General features: G+C 43.1%; 1 protein-coding gene across 2 annotated transcripts in view; it reads left to right on the top strand.

The window, feature by feature from the left end:
• The window catches only part of NCR3LG1 (natural killer cell cytotoxicity receptor 3 ligand 1), a 30,593-nt gene extending 10,216 nt beyond the window's left edge, over nt 1–20,377 (top strand). The window contains exons 6-11 of one of the 2 annotated variants that reach the window (XM_063289400.1): nt 13–321; nt 1,434–1,748; nt 3,916–4,227; nt 16,393–16,689; nt 18,458–18,525; nt 19,200–20,377. In XM_063289400.1, the coding sequence (XP_063145470.1) occupies nt 13–321; nt 1,434–1,748; nt 3,916–4,227; nt 16,393–16,689; nt 18,458–18,498 (1,274 nt within the window). In that variant the 3' untranslated portion in view covers nt 18,499–18,525; nt 19,200–20,377. Of the gene's footprint in view, nt 1–12; nt 322–1,433; nt 1,749–3,915; nt 4,228–15,986; nt 16,087–16,392; nt 16,690–18,457; nt 18,526–19,199 lie in introns of those variants that run through there. The other variant, XM_063289401.1, reaches the window with a different exon arrangement.
• The last annotated feature ends 369 nt before the right edge of the window (nt 20,378–20,746 follow it).

Below are 20,746 nucleotides of genomic sequence, written 5' to 3'. Positions count from 1 at the left end.
TTTTCTCCCTAGCCTTACCGCTGCTTCATGAAGTTCAGTGTTCCACAAATGTGCCAAGACCAGATGAGCCTCTCACTCTTAGCTGCAAAATTCATTCTTATTTTCCGGAAACACTTGAAGTCTGTTGGTATAAAAATGATGGAATTCTTGATGGTCCCTTTACATGCCCACCCACAAAAGGTCCTGATGGGCTTTTCTTCTGCATCAGCAAGATTCAATATTGCCCCCAAGTGGCAGATTCTGGAAAGAGGTTTGTCTGCAGAGCTAAGCTTGAAGGCTCAAAAGAGTGCAAAGAATCTGCCTGGCAGATGAACACTCTGGGTAAGCGGAGCATAAAAACTACAATTTTTATTGTCCTAAATTGTACAGTGTATGTTTTACTCTTAAGGTTCTAAGCACAGAGTAGTTTCAGTAATGTGCAGCTCCTTCCTGCAAAAATGTTTCCTGTTCCTCCCATGTAATTTCACTTTTTAAAAAACTGACACTTTTACAGTTTTACTGATGCTGTAATAATAGACACTATCTGTTACTTTTTCTTTTGCTGTTCCCCCTTTCAATTCTTCTCTTCCCACATTGCCAACAGCTGTGGATTTCATTACGTTTCCTTTCTCAGAATAATACTCTATACATCTCAGAATAAGGCTCCATTTGCAACTCATGTTATAATAAATATGTGTATTGATATTTAGGATTTCACAAATGCTTGCTTGCTTGCTTGCTTTCTTCTTTCAGCACCCTAGTATGCGACTGGGCAGATGTTAGGTTTCTGAAAGCCATAAAGATCTGTAGTAGAGTCCTGAACCATCACAAGGACCAACTTGGTAACAGAAGAGGGAGACATATAAACTTAAAATTGAGAATATGCTCTCAGGCCAGGGTTTTGATTTCAGTATCTGAGATAAATTCACAGTTCTTTCATGCAAATATCGTCTGAAGCAGAAAGGGATATTGCTGAGTAGACTACTTTTTGATGGCTAATTGGTATAGCTTCATATGATCCTTGCCATTGCTGGATGGCTAGCGCAAGTTGGGTATGCAAAATGGGCAAATATATGCAAATAGCTTCAGTTGTATCTATGTGCAGATTACAGGATCTCTTTTTCTTTAGTGCAGAAATGTGCCTTTCTGCAATATTAGAAAAGCCACGTTCTTTAAGGTCAAACCAGAATGCAGGATCAGAGAACAGAAATCTAGTTCCTCACCAAATTAGTCTACAGAAGCCTTCATCTGATACTGTTTTATCATTCAGGCCATCTTCTATCTCTTTTCCCACCAGACTTATAATTTATATCCATTTGGCACTTTATTGTGATGACTTTGGCACTTAGTTGTCTAAGCTAAACAGTCATGTGGAAAGAGAAGCGTGTGTTTTGGCTTCTCAGGTTCTGTACTGAGTACTAACCCTGGTGTTTGCTGTTGTATTTTATTTACAGTGCTTGCCCCCAAAGTTTACAAACTTGAATGTGAGCCCCCTGTACCCGAGTGTGGGAAACCCATCACACTGACTTGCTCACTGACAGAATACCATCCACCTCAGTGTGACATTTGTTGGAGAAAAGGCTTTGAAGAGTTCACCGATGTTACACTTAAAACAGAGGAGCCTCAGTTGGACAGAACGTCCAACCTGTACTCCAGAACAAGTGAAATGACCTTTATCCCCAGTGCAGAAGACCATGAAGTAGACTTCTCTGTTGAAATAAATCATTGCAACAAAATTTCAAGGAAGGGATATACAGTCCTGTTGAAAGGTGATTGTCATCAAAGCTCTAATTCATTCATCCTCAACCTGTTGCCTTCCAGCTGTTTGGGGACTGATTGATTGTGTGCTATCAAGTCATTTTTTTACTCCTAGCAACCAGGGCTCCATGTTGGGGAAACTAGTCCAAAAATGCCATTAAGCACTTAGTTCTTCCTTTTTTCTGCACAGTGTGTCCAACCTGACGAGATTTTTTTCTCCCCAGCCTGGCCCTTCTTTCAGACAAGGCTGACAGATGTTGCTATCCTGGGCAAGTTTGTCACCAGATGTTGCTATCCTGGAACCTAATCAGAATTGCCATCTCTTTTTTTCAGAGTGTTGCATATTTGAGCTTCTGCAAAAAATCTCTGTCCCTTGCAGGCACTGATTATCTGTGTTGAATCTGGATGAGGGAGGGAATACCAAGAATGAGCATACTTGCTCTAGCTTCCACCCTCCCCTGTTAAACTCCCCATGTTGAAAAATGTTGGGGAAATATCCTGAGTGAATCAACCAACAGGCTGGAGAGAATTAGCAGCATATAACTTTATTATATAATGAAGAATTATGATCATTAAACACTTCTCCAGAAAGGGAAAAGACACTTGAGTAGAACAAGAACGGAATATGCAAGTTTCCAGTATACATATTCATTTAACTAATCATATGATTAATTATGAATAGCCAAGGAAGGGTATATCATGTCATATGCACTTTGCTCTTCTAGAGGATTCTTAGCACCTGCATTCTGTATAGATATTTTCCCTTTATCTGTAGATAATTCGCAAAAAATAGATCTTTAAATTGGCTGGCTAAGAACAAAACCACTTTCCAAGCTGAAAAATACCTGTCAATGAGTTCCATGCAATTCCTAAGAGGGGCCTATTCTAGAGCAAGGTTTGAGTTGTTGGGTTCCACGGCCAAATATGGGTACTTCCGTTACTAGCCACATCAAGAGAGATCATGTATATGTGGCGCCCCAGCCATCAAAGGTATTGCTTGTGTTTTGTTTGATTGTCAACTGTATGCTCCTTTTAGGCTTAGATATTTAAAACTCCTATTTGAAAGAACAACCCACTGGGACCTGTATTGCAGATTGTCCTATTTCCTCCTGGGTTTTACTGTATACATTGTTAGCAGAACTGCTAAGTTTATAGACAAGGCAGTTCAGCGAAGAATCTGTTATATTGAACAGATTGGGGCATCATGTAAAGGTGATGCATTTATCTGAACACTGATTCTTTGTATTTAGCACATACGTATTTTATTATTGTATTTTCTTTTACCTATTCTATCCTGGAAATAGACCTTGTATTTACCTTTATTTTATTTTCTTCAATATGGTCATAAGACTATCTACTATCTCTTTCTGTCTCTATCATCTCTATCTATCTGGATCTCTGTATCTATCATCTATCTATATCTATCTATCTATCTATCTATCTATCTATCTATCTATCTATCTATCTATCAATCATCGTCTGCACAATCGACTTGCCTCATAATGTTCCATTTGTTAACCAACCTTCCTTCACAAGGTTCACTGGACATGTGTCAGAATTGAAGCAGGGAGGCTGGTTGTAGACATGCTGCACTGAAATAAGTGCCCAAGACATCTTAACAAAAGTACCGGTCCCTTGATCCATTATTTTTATTTTTACATTTAGCTTCTCCTTACACAATTTTATTCTATCTGTTCCACAAGCATATCCATGATGTATTAAGAATTATATTCACCATGATGATTTGATAACTTTATGGTCTCTCTCTCTCTCTCTCCATCTCCATCTCCATCATCTGTCTCCTAAGTTCACATCAGTATATAATAACATGTCATGAATTAAAGTGTAGAAAAAAACAAAAATAGAAGTACAGGCACTGGTGTCTCACTGCATGGCCAACCTATGTACACAAGAAGCAGGGGAACAGAAATAAATGATATCTGCATAAATCAATTGAGAGTTGACTTCATGTATAAGCATTGTTCTATGAAAACTTATCCTGCTACAATAAATCTATTTTTAGGGGACCAAAGACTCCTCCTTTGTCATGTAACAACATAACATTGAAAATTATTCTTATCTACTTTGATGCCCTTTATATTAGATACACTGCTATTCTTTGCGTTTAACAGTGATTCCTTGTCTAATGTTGATTTCTCTATTTTGTCACATGTATAGGTTTTCCCAGAGTTTCAAATATTGCTATTGAACCACGTGATGCTGATTATGGAGAAACTCTAACTTTAACCTGTGACATCACGGATTTCCATCCTAAAGACATTTGTACTCAGTGGTTCCTGGGAGATAATTCAATAAGGAATGGTGTGGTCACAGAGGAGCCAGAGATGGGCTCTAATGGTTGTTTCAGGTTAACTTCTGTGTTACAACTAAGAGCTACTGCTTCAGTTTGCGATAAGGCCGTTCGTTTCAGGGTGACCCATACGAAACTGAAAAAACCTATTATGAGAGAAGTGTATCTGAAGCTTCCAGGTGTGTACCAAGAATTTTTTGGATTTATCCATCGTCTGATGTTAAATGATGAAGTTGGCATGAGTTTACCCTATTTAGGCATCATTAGAAGCAATGAAATTCAATAGGTGAGGAGTGTGGTGCAGCCTCACTTCCTGTAAGTCACAGCTGCAAGGTTACTTAAAAGCAAATCTCCAAGTCTGTAGCACCCGTGTCTGTCTTGTGGTATCCTTTGCGCTGTTCATATGGATGCCAGGATTTAAGCCGTCTCCCAGGTGTGACATCCTTGGGAGCAGAGCTGCTCACCACCACTCTGTGAGTTTTACTACTTTCAACCCTGCTTGAATTGGGCTTAGGTTCTTTTTCTAACAGAGGCATTCATTTACTTAAGTATTTCTGCACTAATCTTCAGGACTAAAACATGGGTATGTTACTATATGAGACATACAGCTATGTTACTGTTTTATTATGATGTTTTTACATTGTTTTTCATCTCACAATCACCAAATGGTTTACAATAATAAAACATAGAACACCAATAAATGCAAAATAGAGCACTAGAATAAAATAATCAACCAAACTTCAATAACCTGTGCTATGCTGATGACACTAACCTGATACTGAAAATGCAAAGGACCTGCAAGCTTTAGTAATAAAAGTTAAGGAGCAAAGTAAAAAAATGGGACTAAAATTAAATATAAAGAAAACCAAACTAGTGATAACAGGTAGAACAACCAGCCTTGGAATTGGCAATGAAGATATTGAAGTGGTGGATAGCTTCTGCCTTTAAAGATCAACCATCAGCAGTAAAGGAACAAGCAGTCAAGAAATATGCCATAGATTAGCACTTGGTAAAGTAGCCATGAAGGCCTTGGAAAATATGCAAATGCCGTGATGTAGTATCTATACCTACAAAGATCAGAAGCGTGCAAGCCATGGCATTCCCTGTGACACTCTATGGAAGTGAAAGTTGGACTTTGAAGAAGCAGGATAGGAAGAGCATTGATTCCTTTGAACTTTGGTGTTGGAGAAGACTCCTGAGAATAATGTGGACAGCCAAGAAAACAAACCAATGGATCATCAAACAAATCAACCCAGAGTTCTCATTCGAGGTTTAAATGACCAGGCTCAAATTATCCTACTTATACACATTATGTGGGCACATTATGTGAAGACCTAGCTGTCTGAAGAAGACTTTAATGCTGGGAAAGGTAGAAGGAAAGAGAAGAGGATGACCAGCTGCAGAGTGCATGGACTCGGTTACAGTGCTGATGGATACACCATTGGAGGACCTCAGACCAGCTTAGGGATCGATCAACATGGAGGAAATCCAATCATGTAGTCACTAGAAGTAGAAAATGACTTGATGGCACATCATCCATCCATCCATCCATCCATCAAATCTACAGCTGATGTGTGCAACCTGTGACCCCCCAAGGCATTCTGTGGCCTTGCATCTCCCAGAAATCGCCAGCTAGGCATTTTTTTATCTATGTGATAAAAATTACTATTTTTTTTACTAATTGCTAAATTAATAATTACTCAATTACTACATGCTTGGAGAGTTTTCATATCAACTATATTTAATTTTAATTAAGAATAAGTGAGATGAGCTTCAGCAAAGGATCATTACTTTGTCGTGGTGCTGGAGCTTGAGCACCTCAATGATGCCATGAGCTAAACCATGAAGGGCCACCCAAGATGGGAAGGACATGACAGAGAGGTCAGACTAAATGCGATCCCTGGGGAAGGTAATGGCAACCCACCCCAGTATTCTTGCCATGAAAACTAAATGGATCAGTACAACCAGAGATATGTCGGTATACCATTGGAAGATGAGACCCCCAGGTCGGAAGATGGTCAAAATGCTACTGGGGAGGAACAGAGGATGAGTTCAACTAGCCCCAGACGTGATGACACAGCTAGCTCAAAGCCGAAAGGACGGCTAGCGGCCGACGGTGCTGGTGGTGAACGGCGAATCTGATGTTCTAAGGATCAACACACCATTGGAACCTGGAATGTAAGATCTATGAGCCAGGGCAAATTGGATGTGGTTATTGGTGAGATGTCAAGATTAAAGATAGACATTCAGTGAACTGAAATGGACTGGAATGGGCCACTTCACATCAAATGACCACCAGGCAAGAGGACCACAGAAGAAATGGAGTAGCCTTCATAATTAATAGTAAAGTGGCTAAAGCAGTGCTTGGATACAATCCAAAAAACTACAGAATGATCTCAGTTCAAATTCAGGGCAAGCCATCTAACATCACAGTGATCCAAATATACGCCCCAACCACAGATGCTGAAGAAACTGAAGTAGAGCAGTTCTATGAGGATCTGCAGCACCTACTGGACAACACGCCTAAAAGAGATGTTATTTTAATCACGGGAGACTGGAATGCTAAGGTGGGCAGTCAGATGACACCTGGAATTACAGGTAAGCATGGCCTGGGTGAACAAAACAAAGCAGGACATAGGCTGATAGAATTTTGCCAAGACAACTCAATGTGCATAACAAACACTCTCTTCCAACAACCTAAGAGACGGCTTTATACATGGACTTCACCAGATGGACAACACCGAAACCAGATTGACTACATCCTTTGCAGCCAAAGGTGGCGGACATCTATACAGTCGGTAAAAACAAGACCTGGAGCTGACTGTAGTTCAGTGTCATGTTCGCCGTTTCAATGTGTTTGATACATCGTAACGTTCCGCATGTCATTAGCTGGATGCGTGTTTCATCTTTGCCGGGAGGATGGTTCCTGTTGGGAGTGGTTTATCTCTTGGCTGTAAACTTGGAATGTATTTGGGTTATCTCCTGTGTTCAAGGTTACTTTCCCAGGCTAGGAGATCTGACGGTTGCCAGCACCTGGGACGGGTGGCTCTGCTGGTAGGGAGGCGGGGTTACGTTTGCAATGAGGGTTTTAAGTTTGTATTTGGCGCGCTTTCTGTCATTCTCAGCTTTCTCTGTATTTGTCCTAAGTTCCTAATAAATCAGATTTCATTTAGCAACCTCTTGTGAGTCTGAGTATTTGGGCTGGGCAACCATTACATAAAGCTGAGAATCTTAAAACTCAAAATTCCGCTGGCCCCTTTCCAGGAGAAGGCAAGTTTGTCCGACCCTGTGAGGGAGAGTGCTAGCGATGACCGAACCTGACATCCTGCTACTGGAAAGTGAGGAGTCGAGTGAAGGGGAGCCGGACTCAACCGTGATGCGCCCCGACAGACCTCCCCAACTGGGGGTGCTCTCAGCGATTCGGGAAGAGACAAGTTCTGGGTCGGAGGGCGAAGCAGGAGGCATGAAAACCGCGCCGGAAACCACCGTAACCACCCCAGGCGAACTGGTCACCTGGGATGAAACCCAGGGGGACGTCTCGGTGGTGGGGGGCCCATCCTGGAGGCAGAGGTACCCGCTGTCCCCTACAGTGATCCAGGTGCCGCCAAAAGGGGATTCTCCCACTCCGGACCGTATCCGAGTGTTAGAGTCAAAAATGGAGTCATTGGAAACGATCCTGAAACAGATGAGTCTGGACCTGAGTTCGTTGAAGGAAACACGGGAGGGGTCAAGCCAACGGCATTCGACCCCTTCGTCCCATGGGCAGTCCCCGGAGCGGAGAAGGGCGGCACGTCCGAGGGAAGGGGACCAGGCTGTTTGAGTGGAATTAGTGTCGCCGCCCGTAAGGTCGCCACCAGCTCCCGAGCGGCGGCCGGCAAGAGAAGTCGGACCCACCGAACCCTCAGTGGGAGGGTGCAGCCCGTCGGCGGGTGGGTTGAGGGACTTCCCCGTCAAATTTGATGGGGACCCGACAAAACTCTCATTTTTCCTAACAAATGCCAAGGCATACATGGAGGAATGGGGGTCGCTTTTTTGTTCGGAAAAAGCGAAGATCATCACCATTGCTACCAAGCTGAAAGGGAGGGCGGCAGACTGGTATGTACAGATGTGCCAGTCGGAAGCGCCCGAACTGGAAAAATTCAATGAATTCCTCTGGGCTCTCAGGCAGCACTTCGAGGATCCCTTGGCGAAAGAGAGGGCGAAGCGTGCCTTGAAAGAACTCAAGCAAGGGTCGAAATCAGTAGCTGATTATGCGCTGGAGTTTAAGGCGCTGGCAGGAAAGGTGGATGACTGATCTCAAGCCACCATCATCGAGCTGTTCAAGGATGGCCTGAATACAGAAGTGCTGCGCTGGTCCTTAGAACGGGACGACCTGTACACTTTGTACGAGTGGATCCAGCTCGCTGGGAGGGCTGAACACGCACATGAGGTATTTGCCCAGCGGAGAACAGTGAAGTCGGGGCGAGAGGTGAAACCTAGTCGCCCGCTGAGTACCGGGGGAAGACCCGGGCAAAGATCCTGGGAAGAGGAGAGAGAGAGGTGGTATGCGAAGGGGCAGTGTCTGTGATGCGGCAAAGAGGGACATCGAGCGGCGGCGTGCCCAAAGGCAAAGGGTGAGGAACGACCAGGGAAGTCGACGGCGAAGTCCCCTTCCCTGCTGAGGAAAATGAAAGCAGCGGTGGCTGAAAGTGAGGGAGACAGCGTGCCGTTCTACGAAGACAAGGGGGAACCGGAATTATTGCAGCCGGCGGGAAATGGCAGCCACCTGCTTTAAAGGGCGCCGCAGGGCAGGTGGTGGAAGAAGGGCGCGAGCCTACATCGGTGAGTGGCAGTTATCGCATTCTCACGGTGAAGTTAAAGTTGGGTTCCCGATCCAAGACCATAGAAGTGTGGGCCATGATTGATTCGGGGTGTTCCCGGTGTTTGATGCACCCTGATGTGGTAGCGGCCCTGGAGCTACCTACATTCCCCTTGCAACGACCCATTGCCTTTACGCAATTGGATGGGTCCATGGCAGGTGGCAAACCGGTCACCCATTTCACTGGGCTAGTGGCTTTACAACTGGGCAGCCATCGGGAGGGGTTGTCATTTGTGGTGGCTCCGGTGGGGGGTCCCCTGGTGGTTTTGGGAGTGCCCTGGTTGGTCCAGCAAAATCCCCAAATAAACTGGGTTTATCGGACTGTCACCTTTAAGGACGGATTTTATCAAGCACCGGAGGGGAAGGAATCCCCAGAGGAGGTGGTGGGGGTAGCGGCAGCTGCGACTCCGCATTGCCCGGCCCCTCCTCTGGAGGGCCTGCCGGTGGAATACCAGATGTTTGCTGATGTGTTTGGAGAGAAAGAAGCAGATCAACTGCCCGCTCATCGGAAAATGGACTGTGCCATTGAGCTGATGCCTAACACCCAATTACCTAAGCTGAAAATCTACTCCATGATGCAAAAGGAATTAACTTTGCTTCGGAAATTTGTGGACAAAAACTTGGCTCGTGGGTTTATCGAGCCAGCCAACTCGCCGGTGGGGGCACCAGTCCTCTTCCGCCCAAAGAAGGATGGGACATTAAGACTCTGTACCGATTTCCGGGGGCTAAATGCAGTCTCAATTTCCAATAAATATCCTTTGCCTTTGATCAAGGACATGTTGTCTCATCTGGCCAAAGGAAAAATCTTTTCCAAACTAGATTTGAGAGAAGCCTATTACCGTGTAAGGATCAAGGAGGGCGATGAGTGGAAAACAGCATTCAATTGCCCATTGGGTGCATTTCAGTATAAGGTTTTGCCTTTTGGTCTGGCTGGGGCCCCTGGGGTGTTTATGCAATTGATCCATGTGGTACTCCATGAACATCTGTTTAAAGGGGTATTGGTGTATTTGGATGATGTATTGATTTATACTGAAACTATGGAGGAACATGTATCTTTGGATAAACAGGTGCTTTGCAAGCTCAGAAAAGCTGAATTGTATGCCAAACTGTCCAAATGTGCCTTTCATCAAACACAAATTGATTATTTGGGGTATAGAATTTCAGATAAGGGCATTGAAATGGATCCTGCCAAGGTCCAGGCTGTCGTGGATTGGGAAAGACCCCGCACCCGCAGGCAACTTCAAAGTTTCCTGGGGTTCAGCAATTACTACAGATTGTTCATCAGGGGGTTCGCTGAAATTGCCTTGCCACTAACGGACTTACTTCGCACAAAGGGACTGGGAGATACTCGAAGAGTAAAGAATCCAGGGGCGCTGCTGCGGTGGACACCGGCCTGTCAGGCGGTGTTCGAGCAGCTAAAGGCGTCTTTTACCAAAGAGCCAATTTTACAACACCCTGACCCCTCCAAACCTTTTGTGGTTCAGGCTGATGCCTCTGATTATTCCATTGGTGCATTATTGATGCAGGCTGATGGGGCAGGGTGCCTAAAACCATGTGCCTACCTGTCCCGCAAGTTCTCTGAGACGGAGAGGCGTTGGCATGTTTGGGAGAAGGAGGCATTCGCAGTAAAAGCTGCTTTAGAATCTTGGCGGCACTTATTAGAGGGGGCAAATCACCCTTTCGAGGTGTGGACAGACCATAAAAACTTAGAAGCCCTCAGCACCCCCCGCAAACTGAGCCCGAAACAAGTCCGTTGGGCTCAGTTCTTCAATCGATTTAATTTTCAATTGAAGTTTATTCCGGGGAAAAAGAATGTCCTGGGGGATGCGTTGTCACGGCAACCTCAGGACTCATGCACAGCGCCCGAAGTGGTCAGCACTTTGTGGACAATGCCACAACTGGGGATGCAGGCTGTGACACGCAGCCAAACACGGGCGCAGCAGCCAGCCGCTAGGGACCCTGGACCGCCGAGCGCTTTGTCAATTTCTTCCCAGTTGCAACAAAAGTTTCTAAAAGAGTTAAAAACTGATACTTGGTTGCTCGCCAACAAAGACAATGTTACATTTGACCGGGGTTTTGCTTGGAAATCTAACCGTCTCTATGTCCCTGAGAATTTGCGAAAAGACGTGTTGCTCCGTTCACATGATGACAAGGTGGCGGAACACTTTGGTTTTGTAAAAACTTTGCACCTAGTTCGGCGGCAGTTCTGGTGGCCCACCTTGCACAAAGATGTAAAGGAGTATGCCGCCTCCTGTCCTGTCTGCGCTATGTCAAAGCGCAAAGGCGGTAAACCTCAGGGACTCCTGCAACCTGTGGCTAGCCCAGCTTGCCCTTGGGATGAGATTTCCATGGACTTTATTGTAGAGTTACCACCCAGCCAGCGCAAAACAGTGATTTGGGTTGTCAAAGACTATTTCTCTAAACAAGCTCATTTCATTCCATGCGTGTCAGTTCCTTCCGCACGCCAGTTGGCCCGCCTTTTCTTGGTACACGTGTACCGGCTACACGGATGTCCTTCTCGCTTGATTTCGGACAGGGGCACACAGTTCACCTTGCAATTCTGGCGGGCGTTCCTCAAACTTTTAGGAACTAAGCAAGCCCTGTCCATGGCGTGGCATCCACAGACGGACGGGGCCACAGAGGCGCTAAACTCCACGCTAGAGCAATACCTCCGGGCTTTTGTAAATTATCAGCAGGACGACTGGGTTGACCTCCTCCCTTTTGCTGAGGTTGCCTACAACAATGCAGTTCATCAAAGCACCGGTCAGACCCCGTTTCGTATTGCACATGGCAGGGACTTTGTGCCCATCCCGGATCTCCCGCAACCCTCTGTTGGACCGACCTCGCCGGGGGATTGGTCAACACAACTAGCGGAGTCCTGGCCGGTGATTCAAAAGGCATTAGCTGACGCACAATCGGATTACAAACACTACGCGGACCAGAAATGTGCACCTCACCCTGCTTTTCAAGTCGGTGACGTGGTCTATTTATCTACTAAATTTATCAAGTCCTCGCAACCTTCAAAGAAATTGGCACCTAGGTTTGTGGGTCCTTTCCCCATTACCGCTCAAATTAACCCTGTGACTTTTAAGCTTGATTTGCCACATAACCGTAAACGCTTACATCCTGTTTTTCATTGCAGCTTGCTCAAACCAGTTACTCGTTCTGACCGATGGCATGATCAGCCTCCACCTCCAACCCCCATCATGATTGACGGTCAACAACACTTTGAAGTTAAAGAAATTTTAGATTCTAGATGCCTTCGCAATACTCTACAGTATTTAGTTCGCTGGAAGCATTTCCCTCATCCGGAATGGGTCACTGCCTATGACGTGGCTTCTCCTACCCTGGTTGCCTGCTTCCATTCCGCCTACCCGTCTAAACCGGGTCCTTAAGTTTGTTTTTGGGGAGGCGGTATGTCATGTTCGCCGTTTCAATGTGTTTGATACATCGTAACGTTTCGCATGTCATTAGCTGGATGCGTGTTTCATCTTTGCCGGGAGGATGGTTCCTGTTGGGAGTGGTTTATCTCTTGGCTGTAAACTTGGAATGTATTTGGGTTATCTCCTGTGTTCAAGGTTACTTTCCCAGGCTAGGAGATCTGACAGTTGCCAGCACCTGGGACGGGCGGCTCTGCTGGTAGGGAGGCGGGGTTACGTTTCCAACGAGGGTTTTAAGTTTGTATTTGGCGCGCTTTCTGTCATTCTCAGCTTTCTCTGTATTTGTCCTAAGTTCCTAATAAATCAGATTTCATTTAGCAACCTCTTGTGAGTCTGAGTATTTGGGCTGGGCAACCATTACATTCAGATCACGAACTTCTTATTGCACAATTTAGGATCAGACTAAAGAGATTAGGGAAGACCCACAGATCAGCTAGATATGAGCTCACTCATATTCCTAAGGAATATGCAGTGGAGGTAAAGAATAGATTTAAGGGACTGGACTTAGTAGATAGGGTCCCAGAAGAACTATGGACAGAAGTCCGCAACATTGTTCAAGAGGCGGCAACAAAATACATCCCAAAGAAAGAGAAAACCAAGAAGGCAAACTGGCTGTCTGCTGAGACACTAGAAGTAGCCCAAGAAAGAAGGAAAGGAAAAGGCAACAGTGATAGGGGGAGATATGCCCAATTAAATGCAAAATTCCAGAGGTTAGCCAGAAGAGATAAGGAATTATTTTTAAACAAGCAATGCGCGGAAGTGGAAGAAGACAATAGAATAGGAAGGACAAGAGACCTCTTCCAGAAAATTAGAAACATCGGAGGTAAATTCCAGGCAAAAATTGATATGATCAAAAACAAAGATGGCAAGGACCTAACAGAAGAAGAAGAGATCAAGAAAAGGTGGCAAGAATATACGGAAGACCTGTATAGGAAAGATAACAATATCAGGGATAGCTTTGACGGTGTGGTCAGTGAGCTAGAGCCAGACATCCTGAAGAGTGAGGTTGAATGGGCCTTAAGAAGCATTGCTAATAACAAGGCAGCAGGAGACGACGGCATCCCAGCTGAACTGTTCAAAATCTTGCGAGATGATGCTGTCAAGGTAATGCATGCTATATGCCAGCAAATTTGGAAAACACAAGAATGGCCATCAGATTGGAAAAAATCAACTTATATCCCCATACCAAAAAAGGGAAACACTAAAGAATGTTCACACTATCGAACAATGGCACTCATTTCAAATGCCAGTAAGGTAATGCTCAAGATCCTGCAAGGTAGACTTCAGCAGTTCATGGAGTGAGAATTGCCAGATGTACAAGCTGGGTTTAGAAAAGGCAGAGGAACTCGGACCAAATTGCCAATATCCTCTGGATAATGGAAAAAGCCAGGGAGTTTCAGAAAAAGATCTATTTCTGTTTTATTGACTATTCTAAAGCCTTTGACTGTGTGGACCATAACAAATTGTGGCAAGTTCTTAGCGGTATGGGGATACCAAGTCATCTTGTCTGCCTCCTGAAGAATCTGTATAATGACCAAGTAGCAACAGTAAGAACAGACCACGGAACAACGGACTGGTTTAAGATTGGGAAAGGAGTACGGCAGGGCTGTATACTCTCACCCTACCTATTCAACCTGTACGCAGAACACATCATGCGACATGCTGGGCTTGAGGAATCCAAGGCTGGAGTTAAAATCGCTGGAAGAAACATTAACAATCTCAGATATGCAGATGATACCACTTTGATGGCTGAAAGCGAAGAGGAACTGAGGAGCCTTATGATGAAGGTGAAAGAAGAAAGTGCAAAAGCTGGCTTGCAGCTAAACCTCAAAAAAACCAAGATTATGGCAACCAGCTTGATTGATAACTGGCAAATAGAGGGAGAAAATGTAGAAGCAGTGAAAGACTGCATTTCTAGGTGCGAAGATTACTGCAGATGCTGACTGCAGTCAGGAAACCAGAAGACGCTTAATCCTTGGGAGAAGAGCAATGACAAATCTCGATAAAATAGTTAAGAGCAGAGACATCACACTGACAACAAAGGACTGCATAGTTAAAGCAATGGTGTTCCCCGTAGTAACATATGGCTGCAAGAGCTGGACCATAAGGAAGGCTGAGAGAAGGAAGATCGATGCTTTGGAACTGTGGTGTTGGAGGAAAATTCTGAGAGTGCCTTGGACTGCAAGAAGATCAAACCAGTCCATCCTCCAGGAAATAAAGCCAGACTGCTCACTTGAGGGAACGATATTAAAGGCCAAACTGAAATACTTTGGCCACATAATGAGAAGACAGGACACCCTGGAGAAGATGCTGATGCTAGGGAGAGTGGAGGGCAAAAGGAAGAGGGGCTGACCAAGGGCAAGGTGGATGGATGATATTCTAGAGGTGACGGACTCATCCCTGGGGGAGCTGGGGGTGTTGACGACCGACAGGAAGCTCTGGCGTGGGCTGGTCCATGAAGTCACGAAGAGTCGGAAGCGACTAAACGAATAAACAACAACAACAACAAAAGTGAGATGAGATCAAATTCAGTTTTTGTCTTGGTCCCATCCACTAGATCTTAGAGTATACCTCTGGTATTTATGTAGTGACCAAGAATGCCTACAACCTGGGAAAAATCCCACTGCCCTACAGCCACCAAGAGCAACGTATCAAGGGGAACTAATGGTTTAAGCAGTTTACAGAAAAATGTCATGTTTCTGCCCTTTGGATACCCATTTATTTTTTAATTTTTTTGATATCTTTGATGGGATAGGATTTGTCATTTTTCAGTAGCATTCAGTGCTCTTGAAAATTCTCCTGTCCACAGAGAAAAGCCACTGAAAACCGGCTAAGTAGAAATATTTACACTTTGGCAGTGATTTTAGTGTTCCAGATTTTTAAAAGATACAAAATGTTCTCTCTGACTTAGGTTCTCCGAAGGTAATTACTGTTGCTGATTTAAGAGTAAATTAAAACCATCTCAAACAGCCTGGGTGGTTTCCGCTCATTTAACCCCTGACTGAACCAGCTCACTTATTGAGTTTGCATGACACATTGAACCTAACCAAATGGGGTGGGTTGGCATAATATACCAAGCTGCAAAACATTCTGGCTAAATCTAACCAAGTTTAGCATGTTTTGTGAATGCCACTGCTAGATTTATAACTGACTTGGTTAAGTAGGAACTGTGTTCTGCAAACTTGGTCATTAAAAAGAAACATAGCAAGACTTAAGATTCCCTCCACAGTTTTTACATACTGGGATATGAACAAGCCTCTTTTAATCTTCCTGCAAGGATGTCTGCAGAGTATGTCAAAAATGTCAAGATGGCAACCATGACACCGCAATCAAAACTCCATCCATTTTTTATGTGTGTCATACATTCAATACACATAACAAACAGGCAGAGATTTGATTGCACTGTCATGGCCACCATCTTAACTTTTTTGACCACACCTTACGGACACCCTTGTCTTTTTATCAAGTGGGGGAGAATGTTTATGGAATCAGATTATCTTACCTACCAATAAATTGCACAGATATCCATTTCCAACCACAATGATACCCAAATTACAAAACATGATGTCACAACACAACCCCTACCCTTTCATACCTGAACTGCACATCACAACACACACTTGTCTTCCTCCCACCACAGATGCCTCTAGTAACATATGTAATGCATTTCTGAATTTCAACCATGTGATGGAAACAAAGAAAAAGAGGTATAAACTGTAGAATAAGCCACAACAAAAAAGGTTTGCTATGTCCAGCTTAAATGGTCAGCCACAGAGAAGGTTGCATGACATGACATGAATTTCATTCATTGGGGTTTGTTACAAATGGTGCAGAAAGTGTCTTCACCTTTTGCTTGGTGAAAACCATGCAGTTGGTCTTATGCAGTGGTCTTGTACAATAGTTCCCTTATGCAAGACTACAAAGGATCAGTCCTTAAATTGTTTCCTCGTATTAAAGATCCTTCTTTCACTAATCATATTAATCCAAGATCTGGAAGCATATTATTACACTGTCATTTTGGCTCAATTTTATTTCTTCTCATTTAGCCAAACGTCCAGCTGTGTCTGAAATAAAGGCAACACCAGATCACAAGAGCATCCTACTTGAAATTTCTATATCACAGTTTGCACCTCATGATATACAAGTAAGATGGTACCAAGGCTGGAAACAAATATCTGAAAATATCAATCCCAGGAATGTTGACATTGGAGAAGATCACTTATGTTATTTTGTAAATAAAATACACTTAGAGCCAACAGCAATAGACTTTGGGAAGACAATACGATGCGAAGTTAAACATCCAACATCTACTGAGGAAAAAAGCTTGATACTGAATAGCAGAGGTAAGTGTGGATACATACATAAATACTGCATTTATTGAAGGAATATCCAGACTAGTGATTGTTTTCCAACAATTGAATGTGCAATTGTTTCCCAGTTGTTATAAAAGATCCAAAATTCTCTCTTATTAAATAATAACAAGGGAGAGAGAAAAACTGTAGTGTATGCCGTGTTAACTGCATAAAGAAAAGTGCTATGCGTTAGCCTATTAGTCACTCCACCATAACACATTATTGAGCAAACGCAAGTCTCCTTTTGCTGTACCTGCTAATGCAGGCTGTTGATAGCTGTCACCCAGATCAGCGCCTCTGAAACTTTTCTCTCTCAGGATCCCTTCCCACTTTTGAAAATTATGGAGGACCCCAAATAATAAATATAGCTTTTGTTTGTGTGGGTTATATTTATTGATATTTACCCTATTGAAAATTAAAATTGACGCATTTGCTGCCACTACCGCTTCTCAGAATCGTTTGATGGGATTTTAATATTGTATTATTTTTCAACATAGGCTGGCAAATAATTTTGAATTCATGGACCCCTGAGAGGGTCTTGGGGGACCCCTAGGGGTCCTCAGACCACACTTTGAGGAGCACTGACCTAGACGCTAAGCAGCCCATAATTAGTCTGTAACTACTAGTGATGCTCCTTTATTCCGGGCCAGGTTATGTGTCTGTTCAGATCACCTCTTGAGGGGCACCCAGCCTGCTCCCACCTTCTGCTAGGTTTATTATGACTTGACTGTCCGTATTTGTCTGCATGAGGGAAAGGAGGGGAGTACATAACCAGAATGGGTCAAATACTGCATAGGGCACAGGATTGCAGCATGTTATATTTTGGGCCTTTACTCAAGAAGAAGCTCATAAAAGCTTCCCAAACTATGTAAGTTTGATTCCCACTTTGCTGGTGTGGCAGATGCCATCTATAATAGAAGACAGCGGCTCTTAAGCAGTATATCAAAAAGTGAAAACCGAGCCACAGACAGGACTGACTTATTTCAACAAGTAAAGAAAACTGTTTTGTTTTTTTTCAAATTCCTGAGTGATGGCCATGTTATTCTGTTTGCATGAGAAATACTGAAGTATCTGGTAGCATTTTAAAGTTGATAGACTGAGGATGATGATGAAAAATTGTTCAATGGGCTGTTGTGGTTAAGTAGGCTCTATTCCACAAGCATTTGTGCCATAGTAATTTTTTAAGATTCAGAAGATTCCTTGTTTGGTTGCTAGAGTAGATTCTATTTGGAAGCAGTGGTGTCCGCAATGACGTTCAAAGTGACCCACGTGATGGCAGCAGCATCACACGGACACGATACAAGCCCGGCCCCTTTTATATGTGCATTATGACATTACATGCATGTTGAAAAGGAGGAGAATTTGTGGCACAAAATTGCTATTATCACTTTACTAAAGCAGTCACCATGTTTTATTATCACCCATAACTTTTGGTTATTAAGAAGTATAAAAATCCTAATAAGGAGCTTAAGTGTTCCATTTTTCTCCTTTTCAGTTTAATGTTGAATGTATCCAAGAGCTAGACTGATATTTTCTTATAAATATTACTTCCATGGTTCTTGGCCCTACAACAGCATGAAATGCTCTTCCTGAAAGACAGTTGAGAGTGATTGACCGACTTAGTATACTTGAAAGCATATTAATACTGGCTCTACGAAGTATGACAAATACTCGTTAGACAGATTTTTATGATACGACTTGAAGTGTGTTCCAAAGCTTAAAGGAGTTAATTTATTGTTCCTCCTCTTCCAATTCCAAGATTTCTCTGGACTTCTTGAGGAAACCCAACATCACCTATGAATCATAATCACTTTGAACTTCTACAAAGTGAGTGTTAAACTTTTAATGTAAGTAAAATGCAGATATGCGCACAGATTATCATATTGGTGATAATGTGTGTCAGTTTGGGTCTCATACTTAGATTTACAGTATAGTTGACAGTAACCAAAAAATTACGATCTAGAAAAAAGGAGGGAAGGGGAAGATGGTCTGTGTAGGCAGAACAGGAAAGAATGTGGGAGAGGGCACCTGCCTGCAGAGAATCAAGTACATCTTTCCTAGCAGACTGATGCAAGTCCTAGCAGACTGATGTTTCTGTTATCACCGTCAGGGATGAAGGTGATAGAAAGAACTATGTTGAACTACAGTTATCTATTATCCATTACACCAGGTGTACTTGCACTAAAACTCCCCTTATCCATGATTTAATAGTGGAGGACAGGGCTGACATGTTATGTATAAGCAAGACCTGGTTTGGCACAGAGGAGAGAACTCCTCTTTTGGAAGGTGCCACCTGGATTTTGAGTATGGCCAAAGCTGCCATCCCAGGGCAGAGGCAGTGGAGTGGAGTGGCTATAGTTGCTGGAGAGATCCTAATAGCTTTCAGAGGCCTGGGATCTCAGCTGTGTGGTTGAGCACAGATAGGAACTTTTTAAAGAATTACCTTGTGGTGATAAGAGCAGCAAAACATAACTATTTTCACACTGTTATTGCATCTGCAGAAAGCTGTCCAGCCACCTTAATCAGAGTAATCCAATCTCCCCTGGGGAAGGAGGAACCTGCAAAACAGCTAAAGGGCCATTGTGAAGACCATTCTAGGCATCTGTTGGATAAAACTGCTTGGATTCGATCTGAGTTAGACTTCAGCTATGCAAGTCCCTTGGAGATGACTGCCGCAATGTCTAGTGTAGTTACATGGGAACAGTTTGAACCTGTTGGACCTAAGGAAGTGGAGGGGGTCTTCAGTGCTGTGAGTGCAAACAACCGTATATTAAATCCATGTTTACTTGGCTGGATAAAGTCTTCCAGGAGAGGACATGTAATTGGATCCAAGCAATAATAAATGCTTCCTTGAAGGAGGGAATAATACCACCAGTTTTAAAGGGGTGATGGTCCATCCCCGACTCATGAAAACTTTGCTGGATCCAGAAGTACTGGACAATCATAGTTTATATCCCTTCCATTCTTAACTCCAGTTTGATGCTTTTCTGGGATGTGGAGGTGGGCAGCTGGCAGCACATTCACTGTGAATAGAAGCTAAAATAAAACACATCTCACCCATTCTTTATGCTCCAGTTGAATATGATAATATTAACTTGTGAAGCCCCTCATAGCTTGGAACCACAGTAACTAAAGGAATGCCTCTTTCTGTATATTCCTTCCCATACCCTACCATCGTCTTCAAAAGGCATGCTCTGGATGCCCCCCTCCCTGGGAAAGGGCCTTTTTAAAGGGCCTGATTTTGGCATGCTTTTTCCAGTGAGGTATGGCTGGCAATGTCTCTCTTGTTTTTTTGGCACCAAATCCTTTTGTTTGTTTGTTTAATTTTCCCAGTCTTACGTATTAATACTGTTGTGATAAAGGTTGGCTGAAAAAAAGGTGCCCTTAGCCTTTGGATTGCTTCTTATTCTTGGAAAAGCAAGATCAGACAATATGCTTTATATGCCCATTGTTTAAAAATCAAATTATAGTGATTTGTATAAGCATGATGTTACTACATTTGTACTCTAGTAAAACTAGAGACATTTTACTATTATATTTCTTTTTTTTTCCCTTTTGAGTTACTAGAATGCCCTTTTTATAATTTTTAAAAATCCTTTTCCTTTGTTTTCCTTTTTAAACTTTTTTCAAAATATTTTATGTATGCACATGTATCTTTTCCCCTTTTCTTTTTTCTTTCTTTTTCTGCATGTTTTACTTAATAAAAAAAGAGTTGTTAAAAAATAAAACCAAAAATTTCATTTTTTTTAAAGAAAAAATATTTTAAAATTACCTCATTGCATGTACAGTATGTTGTTGGAGATGCTTCATTTAAATATATTGTTCCATTTGGGAAAGCAGTTATTACATGTATAAACTCAATTCTGAGATTTAATATTTTAAGATGTTTATATTCTTTTGAAGTTTATCTCTATCACACGGGAGATGACATCTGGACAAAGACAATGGATTTCCTGTACCTTACTTGTAGCCAAAAGACTTACTGTTCAGCATTGGAAAGACAAACATACATGTCCAACTATTCAGTGGTTTCAGAATTGATTAATAT

This window comes from Candoia aspera, chromosome 1 (genome assembly GCF_035149785.1).
Source record: "Candoia aspera isolate rCanAsp1 chromosome 1, rCanAsp1.hap2, whole genome shotgun sequence".
NCBI classification, from domain to species: Eukaryota; Metazoa; Chordata; class Lepidosauria; order Squamata; family Boidae; genus Candoia; species Candoia aspera.
The sequence above is the reverse complement of the archived record's forward strand: the minus strand, read 5'-3'. Positions and strand labels throughout refer to the sequence as shown.